We start from the raw sequence: 9,812 nt of genomic DNA, 5'->3' as shown, positions 1-9,812 counted from the left end.
GTAATTTTATTATTACTTGTGAAAATTAAGAAGAGTGAGACAAAAGGTCTAATTTTAATTACATTGTCTTAACATGTGTCAAGAATAAATAAACTCTTGATCCTATCTATATGGTGCTCCCTCCTCCCCACAAACCCCCCCACCCCCCATCGTCTCAAGACACAGTCCGGAGTCCGCATATAGCTCTCTCCTACCCGTGGCTGCTTGATCACAAAAAGTGTCTAATCTAAAATATTATTTACGCCTCTCTATTATGACATCCTATTCAGTGCTCAAACTTTTAATGAACTATGATATAGCTATTCTCTTCTCCTTCAACAATGGCCAGCATGGGAGAGGATCGTACATTTTGGCCGTGGTTTGCGATGATGCCCCCCCCCCCCCCCCCCCCCCCCCCGCCAATAAAAATCAAATATGACTGAATTCCTCAATTTTTTCAGTCCAGTTGTTCTATATAAAAAGAAAACACTTTGTCACACCTGATGGACATGCTGAACCCGGGCTGGTTGGGGGCTGTGTATCTGTACCACACACTACCCTCTGGTGTCACGGACAACTTCTCTGTCTTCAGTAGACCATAACCAGCAAATCGCCGGACCGAGACGTCACTTGTACATGTCTCTGATGAACTGCTGCCTTTCAATGCCTATTGAAAAGTAAATTCAAACATGGTTACATATTCAATAAAAATTGATTTTAGAATAAATAATTAAAATATGTCGTTTATTCAGTTTTAAAAACATTATTTTACTTAAATTTTAATTATATGAAAAGGCTTTCTTTGCTTTTGATACCAGAGTTAATTGCCACTTTTTTTCTTTACAATGCGATTTTTATAATTTTCATTTCATCTTCTTAGAACAGTGTAGAATGCCTGCAGCATGTGTAGTGGGCAAACTGGAAGGCTGATTCATTGTAATTCTTGCCGTACCGTTTAAAGATCAACTACTCAAAATGCTTATATACAAAAAAAAAAACCAAAGAAAGGGGCACCTGTCTTAAGATTCTCCATCGTTGTAATGCTACAGCTTTCCTGCTATTCTCTGGAACTGGAGGCTCCGATTCACTCATCTTGTGATTCTTGTGATTCTGGACGAAGTTACCGTCCTTGGGGGAGAAGTGATTGGAAAGAACGTGTACACTTTAAAAAAATATATCGAGCCATATTACGTAAGAGCTTTTCTTTTATTTTTTTTCTTATTTTGAAATAAACAATAAAAGATTTATTATTATATGTTTAAGAATCATTTTTTATCAAATGTCACGAAACGGAAAAAATATGAAATTTTCGTTAATAGGTACTCCCTCCAGAGCTTGCGAAAAATCCAAGATGGAGGGGGGCAACATAAACAATCAATTTGTGCAGACAAAAACGTAGATTTTGTTTCTTCATTGTTGACAATCAGAACATTTCATTATGAAAATCGCTGTTTTAGGTTGTGGCTTGCTTGGTACCAAAATAGCAGGTAAGTTTTCATATATCAAATGTAACATGATTAGCCTAACTTAAAATGTTCGAGTCATATAGTCATTGCCATTGATCATGTAATCCGAAATTCCTCTGACGTCGACATGACCGTAAACCATGCATACCTTGAACAGCTGTTGAAAATGAATGAATAACTAAAATTTGAAAGATGGAGTGAATGGAGGCATTTCAGTGTTATGTAAATAGGCCTATCGGATTTAATTTTTTAAATAAAAAGCTTGCTGCAGACAATGAATGTTGCATGGATACCAAGATGCAAGATAAATTAATTAGTATTTTTCCTCTTTAGGTGAGCTGGCTTATCATGGTCACCGAGTGAATGTCTGGGACATCAATATTCCGGCTCTAAATTCCGTGTTTAACGTCCTGGAAGACGACAAGAAACACCTCAGGGAGGACGGCATTCTGTTTCAGAAGAATTTTGTGGTAAGACAGAGTTCTCCCTATGACTGGCCATTAGCCAAATTGACCATTTAAAAAAAAATGAATGAATAAATTAAAATGATAAAAATGCCACTTTGAAAACAAAATAAATATTGATTAAGTTAAAAAATTTATTGTTGTGAGGTCCTCAGAGATTTTGTTCATAAACCTCAAACCAAAGTGTGTTAGTTTTACTTGATAAATATTACATTTTACACATAGTAAGACCCCTCATCAAAATATAGGTGACATCTTTCTTGGGAGAGAAATATTTCTTGCTGCGAAACAGGTCCTGTAAATCTATGTGCCAATTGACTACAAATCCAAAAAGGCTTGATCGTGAATTCCATACGCCCTGGTGCCTGAGGACTTGAATGGAACTCCCGTATAGAATGAACTTACTTTGGAGTCTCTAATATAGCCAAATGAATTCTTTGAAAACTTCATTCACTTATAATAAATCATGGTGTTTTCAATTATCAATAAACTGATTACAAAGTTTGTGCTACATTACTGCATTAAGAAGTCATATTATTTGCTTTTAGTTGTAAAAGAAACTATGCATCATAACACCTTACTTTAATACCATGGCTTACAAATGAATTTGGGTTCATTTCGATCAAGCCTTTTTGGATTTGTAGTCAATTGGTACAGAGATTTACAGGACCTGTTTCGCAGCAAGAAATATTCGTGATGAAGACGCTCTCACGAACTTTGCAAAAATTTCTCGCACGCAAATAAAAGTTGGTTTACAGTAGATGTGTTTTACTCTAAATATTATTCTGTATTTGACCTTTGATACAGGGTCAGGTCCTGTGTATGAGCAGACTGGAAGAAACTGTGAGTGATGCTGAGTTTATTTTTGAGGCCGTGAAAGAGGATTTAGAGATCAAGAAAGATTTACTGGAAAGTAAGTAAAAAATAAATGCTTTATATAATCTGGACAGGTATTGTCTCAGCATTTAAATGATGTGAGGGGGTAGTATTCAGTATAAACACTGTTACACGATGTACTTCATGTTTGTTTCTTTCCTTCCTCAATGTTACCTGTGTGATTTTATGATTATACATAAAACATGTACAACTTGCTATGATTTTAACATGGCAGCAGCTATCTGTTAATTATACCCCCCGCAAACGAAGTTTAGGGGGGGTATATTGGAATCACCATGTCCGTCTGTCCGTCTGTCCGTCTGTCTGTCTGTCTGTAGACGAGATTTTGTCCGGACCATTACTCAGAAACTATTGGAAGGATTTGTCTGAAAATTTGTACACATATTATTCACCATATGAAGTTGTGCACCTGATATTTTCATCTTGATTGGATTATTATTTTGAATTTTACAGGTGTTTTTTCATTTTTATTTTGTGGTTTTGTCTGGACCGTTTCTCAGAAACTATTGCAAGGATTAATCTGAAAATTTGTACACTTTTTATTCACCATATGAAGGTGTGCACCTGGAATTTTCAACTCTTTTTGTTAATTTTTTTTGCATTTTACAGGTTTTATTTTTTATTTTAATTGACTTGTTCATTTTGGGCTCATGTATAAGGTTTGAGATATAGAATCTAGAATATCTATTCAAAAATACTACAGCTTAAAACTACTCATAAAAACTTAAAAAAAAGAAACATCATCAAGTGTTAAAAACAGTTTTTACATTGCACAGAAGATAATGTAATTTCATTTGTCTCTTGGGAATAATGACTGGACATGCATCCAGTTAAAGATAAATTAATGAGTTTGGTGTTGGAAGTTGTTAAGGCATATTTTTTATCAAGCGTGTGTGTTATCTAATCTCCAGGGAATAAGGCACAAGAATTAAAGATCTCTCTTCTCTTATTCTCTTAATTGTAATTTATTGTCTGTCAAAGCACTTCATTACTGGATGACCAGCTCTTTATTTTCAAAATGCATTTCAAATTGATATATCAAGATTAATTTGATTTTGTATAATGGTTTTTTTTCAACAATCAGTTGTTCAAAAATACTACAGCTTAAAACTACTCATAAAAACTTAAAAAAAAGAAACATCATCAAGTGTTAAAAACAGTTTTTACATTGCACAGAAGATAATGTAATTTCATTTGTCTCTTGGGAATAATGACTGGACATGCATCCAGTTAAAGATAAATTAATGAGTTTGGTGTTGGAAGTTGTTAAGGCATATCTTTTATCAAGCGTGTGTGTTATCTAATCTCCAGGGAATAAGGCACAAGAATTAAAGATCTCTCTTCTCTTATTCTCTTAATTGTAATTTATTGTCTGTCAAAGCACTTCATTACTGGATGACCAGCTCTTTGTTTTCAAAATGCATTTCAAATTGATATATCAAGATTAATTTGATTTTGTATAATGGTTTTTTTTTCAACAATCAGTTTGCAGAGTGACATAACACATAATTGCAATATATTTTTTTAATGCAGAAATAAAAAAAAATAAAATGAAAAAATAAAAAAAAAAATGTTACAATGGAATTAAATTGTATTAGTATTGATGTTTCATTTGGTTGCACCTTTGTTTCATTCATTAAGAAACATGATGAGCAATAATATTTCACTGCAAATATTTGTAAGTAAATTGTGAACACCTCTAGATCCATACAGTATTTTTGAATTGGCACCTTCTCTGAAAAACCCAGCGGGGGGTATTTGTCCCTATTGGACAGTTCTAGTTCTATATAAAAATGAGTCAGGCTATGAAGTTTAACATGATGAAAAAAGGTGAAACTATGAATTTAATGTAAACAAATCAATTCATATTATATTTTATGCATTTTATACTTGAATGTACTGCACTGTCAAATATCAGGAAAAAGTATATTAATGAATATTTCTTTACTAGACCAAATATTTTTAAATTTTCCCTACTGATGACAAAACAAAATGCTATGTCACTTAAAAAACTTTGTATGTTTATATTAAAAATATATGATTTAGTCTGTCCTCCATAATTTTTTCCCCTCATCTATTTCATTTTACATGTATCATACGTGTTTTTTCTCTTTTTTTCTTTTTCCCACATTGCCATTTTCTAATTATGTATATCATATATACTCATACCTCTGACCTGAATATATTTAAGATGTAAATATTTTTCATTGTCCTCATGTACCATGCATTTTAAATGGTTTTGAGAGAATAAATGAACTTGAACTTGAACTAACATTTATCCCATAAATATGAGAAAGTAAAACAGTTACATTTTTGTAAAGAAGCATTGTAACAAAATTTATGCCCTAGTTTTCTTATCAATTTATGATCAGATTGATATTACTAGATACATGTATCTGTAGTCATTAATTTCCAGACAAAGATTTTTTGATTTCTGTAGGATTGAAAATGTAATACTTATTCTCTGTATGTTCATTATAGGGGTGTCACATGTCTGTAAAAGTGATGCCATTATTGGAAGTAACACACTACGACTAAACATTGACGATGTCATGTCAGGGGTGCTGAACAAAGAGGTGAGAATGCATGTTCTGTTTTATGAAGCTTTGTATTACTGTTTGACAAGTATAGTAGGATTTGCTTACTGAAGGAATGACTGAAATCCTTGTTAGTGGTTATAGGGACATAATAAAGAAAATATTTTCCTAGAAAAAATGTCATCTTAAGCAACTACATAATTATAATGTAGCTATATGAACAAAAATGCAGAAGTGGTCACAACTGTCATATTGATCATTTTAACGTCAGTTTTTGAGACACTGGAGTGCTACTGTACTTAAAACATTTTAGGGGGATCAACTCTCTGATACAGGAGACAACTCTCCTTTATTGTACTCGCACAGAACCATGATAATGGTGTGTTTGTATTGTAGAGATCACTAGGCCTGCATTTCCATTACCCTGTGTATTACATGTTTGTTTTTGTAGAGATCACTAGGCCTGCGGTTCCTTTACCCTGTGTATTACATTCCTGAGGTGGAAATAAATCCCGCTAGTTTCACAGCACAGAAGTCCATACAGAAAGGTAACATGATAATGATTGTAAACTAACATTACTTTATTTGTAAGTATACAGTAAAACTTGTTTAGTATGAACACAGATTTTGCCAATTCACGGATATGGCAAATTTTTCTTGGATCCCCAACTTCATAAATGTTACCGATATAACAAATTTCTGCAATAGCAAAGTAAATTATTTCACAGGTCCCAGTGACTTTGTTATAAGTTTTACTGTAAAATAAAAAATTAGAAAAAAATAAATATGACCTTTGTGACCTTTTTTGATAAAGATATATCATGCTGCAAACCTTTCATTATATTTATGAAAAAAGTTCCCTTGTCATGGAATTTAAGTCTTGGATCTTTTCACAAAGAATTTAAGTCTTGGATAAGTTTGGTTTCAAACTTATGGACCATAATTATTAGTTTAAAGTAGTGTTGTAAAATCGGACAAATTTTACTATCGATAATCAAATTGAATCGGAAGAACACAATCGATTATATAATCGATAATTTGAACTATTAAAAAAGGTTAAATTTATTCATTCAGCACGAGTAGAATTCCATGACATTTGACCGCGAACTTCAACTTATCTTTGTTGGCATGCGACTTTTTACACAATTTACAAATAACCGAGTCCATCTGTAAATTATTTTTGCATGGAGGGCCATCGCCCTAATTCCGAAAGCCAAAAAACCCCAAACTTTAGATCGTGTTGCACCAGGATATAGATATAATTCGGCGTCAACCTCTTCACCACGCACGTTCGCCATTTTGTTTACCACCGATTAGAGTGACGCCCCTTTGGTGAATATAAAAGTTAAACCTGATTGGCTTGAAAAATACGGCATGAAAAATATAGCGATCTATCGATAATAATACTTACAATCGATTGTCGCCGATCTGGGCCTTTAAACGACGATTTTTCGATAGTCGGCGACTATCGTAACAACACTAGTTTAAAGTACCTAGAATAAAAATTAAAGACTTAAGCTTTCTTCAGAAAATTAAAACAAGACAAACATCTATCAGAACATACAATGGGTAAGGAAAACAATTCACAAGAAACACACAAGAAATGATTTGAATTGATATGATATGAATTAATTTATAGTTATATGTGGAAATTCAAGTTTTGATGTATATCTTGCAGTTCGTGTGATGCTGGAAAGGATGGGAAAGACATTATTTTTTAGATCTGGAAACCATCCTCTGATTTTATCTGAAGAACAGAGAGAAGAAAGAAAAGCATGTAAGTTAATAAATAGAGAGAGGTAGGAGAGAGAGAGATGTAAGTTAATTATTTCATATTCATACACAACCATGAGAGAGAGAGAAAGAGAGAAGAGCATGCACGTTATATCAGAGAGAGAGAGAGAGAGAGAAAAGCATTGCCACTAAATTATGCTCTAGAGAGAAGACAAAAAAAGTGCATTATATTAGAATGGTACAGGTAAACAATGACATATACATTTACTTGCAAACTTAGGCCTTTTTGAACTTAAACTTTTAATTCGCAACATGTAGACAACTAGATATTTGGATGAGAAACTTTTTTTTCTCCATTTTTGCCCCATATTTTTCACAAAATATTAAAACAAGGAAGATGATAATTTGATTTGCCTTAACTTTCAGTGAGAGTAGAACAGTTATTGAACTCCTCAGGAATCCCCTGTATGTTTGAAAAGAAGATCCCCGTTCTGTCACATGACGGTAATGTGGCACCCATAAAGGAGACCCGCCGTGAGTCTACCACTGTTGACACGGAGTGCGGGATCTGTATGAACAAAGCCCGGGATTGTTTACTGTGTCCTTGTCACCACATGATCACGTGTTACGAGTGTTCCAAAATGTTACACAACCGACGCGACGGATGTCCAATCTGTAGAAAAGACATCACAGAGGTTATTCGAGTCTATCATTCCTAGGGATGTTACCTCAGACTTTATACATGTACATGTATCATATATACTAGTCTTAGACTCATTCCTAAGGATGAGATAAATGTATCATCTGAGTGATCCAAGTTTATCATTTGGGAGGAAGACAAAGATTTATACAATCATGTATCATGCTAGTCTTTTCATCCCAAGGATAAGATAATTGTATACAGTTCATGTAACGTGAGTGTCTATCAAAATTCTTAAGGATGAGATTGAGGTATAAATATATCATAAAAGTCCATAATTTTTAAGGATGTCTCAGATAGAGGTATACAAATAATTACTGTAGAAGTACATTTTTCTGCGTGGTATTAATTTAGGTGATGTACTCGGTCACAAATTTTCCGCGGAAATTTGTCCAAGCGTACTTAATTAAATGTAAGGCATATAGTGACAGTCTAAGAAATCCACGTAATTTTCTACCCGCAGATTAAACAGAAATTAAGATTCCGCGGAACTATGACCGCATGGAAAAAAGTACTTCATTCTACAGTATTGTTAAAGTCTATCACTGTTAAGGATTAGATACGTATTAATAAACATTTCATCAGAGTCTATCATTCCTAAGGATAATGTCGATTTATAATTATATTGATATTGACGTTAAGTTTTTTCATTTTGCTGTTCATTTTACATAACATTGTATTAATTGTTTAAAAGTTGCAAAGTCTTTCACATTAAATATTTTATTTTTAGTTAGCACTATTGTGTAATCTAGAGATTTTCATTGTTTAGCCATGTTGTATTTTTTAAAATACATAAGAATATATTGCATTTGGTATTCTTGATTCTCTGTGTAACCTTTAAAAGAAACCAGTTTTAGTACACTTCTTCAGCACCAGACGAACTGACCCACTGAGTCTTCCAGAAAATATAACCTTGCCCATGAGGTGATCTGACCCGGGCCACAGCAAAGGTATCATCAAAATCGGGAAATTCATGGCCCCAGGGTCAAGGGTTCTGTTGTTAAGGTGGGGCTTCATTGATTATTTAGCAAAAAGCAGAAATTCTTTGAATATCTTCTTCTTTGCTCATGGGTATTAAACAAACTAACCAAGTACATAGTTATGTTCAATAAGACTGCCTCTTTCAAAATGTTAATTTCAGGGCCCCTAGGTCACAGGTACAGGTGTGTGGTGGGGATGGGGGTTACAGAGTCTGAAAATCAGAGGTGGGATCAGGTGCCATGGAGGAATAAGCATCCCCTGCCAACCGGTCACGTCCAGCATTTGCTCATTGTCATGATCGTTCTGTTGTCAATTCAGTGTATAAGTAATTCACTAAAAGTTAGTAAGAAAAATGTCAGTCAGAATCTGACTTATAATGATGAATTGTATTTGCTGACAAGGTCATTGTATCGAGTGTAGAACTTACGAAATGGTGACTTTTTAAAAATGAGACTGCTGATATTTTTGTTTCATCAATTTGTTTGTCAATAATTTACCTCATTTTAGAAATTGTTCATACGTAGAACATGCTATTGCGTATCGAATCAATTGAGATATATAAACTCCGTATACATGTGATGAAGGTATATTGCTGCATAAATAGGGGAAGTTGGCAATAGAGAAGTTAAAGTCCTCACGTTTATCATAGAGCTTGGTTGTCAGATTACCATTAACGTCTTTTTCAAGTAAAATATCTGAATACAGGTACATGTATAAAACAGATGTGCATTTGTCAGACTCTGTCTTTTCTTTCAAGCTCACCAGGATTACCGGTATCGTATCGACATAAGAATGGAAAGCAATTGTTAATTGACAATGCTTATTAAGTAAAGAACTCATTAGCAGCTCGTGTTGTTATTTTTGTTGTTTGTGATGGCAGCTAAAGGTATGCATTCAACCCATTTTGTAAATTTTTGTTTACCATCAAAAGAATATATAGGAATTATATCTTGGAATAACAGGCAATGGCCCCAGGAAATCTACAGGTGCACTCGTTCAATAGTTCTGGTCATACTGCATCTGACATGTCTTGATGGCTATATATAATCCTGTT

General features: G+C 33.8%; 1 protein-coding gene across 1 annotated transcript; it reads left to right on the top strand.

Moving 5' to 3' along the window:
* Nucleotides 1-1,325: 1,325 nt before the first annotated feature.
* On the top strand, nucleotides 1,326-8,510 carry LOC134277563 (3-hydroxybutyryl-CoA dehydrogenase-like). Its single transcript, XM_062759889.1, has 7 exons — nucleotides 1,326-1,466; nucleotides 1,779-1,915; nucleotides 2,717-2,822; nucleotides 5,288-5,382; nucleotides 5,795-5,891; nucleotides 7,022-7,120; nucleotides 7,504-8,510. The coding sequence occupies exons 1-7, from the start codon at nucleotides 1,418-1,420 to the stop codon at nucleotides 7,794-7,796; spliced, it is 876 nt and encodes a 291-aa protein (XP_062615873.1). The 5' UTR covers nucleotides 1,326-1,417; the 3' UTR covers nucleotides 7,797-8,510.
* Nucleotides 8,511-9,812: the final 1,302 nt, after the last annotated feature.

Source organism: Saccostrea cucullata, unplaced genomic scaffold (genome assembly GCF_032062105.1).
Source record: "Saccostrea cucullata isolate Sc308-1 unplaced genomic scaffold, CSIRO_AGI_Scuc_v1 ctg6697, whole genome shotgun sequence".
NCBI lineage: Eukaryota > Metazoa > Mollusca > Bivalvia > Ostreida > Ostreidae > Saccostrea > Saccostrea cuccullata.
The sequence above is the reverse complement of the archived record's forward strand: the minus strand, read 5'-3'. Positions and strand labels throughout refer to the sequence as shown.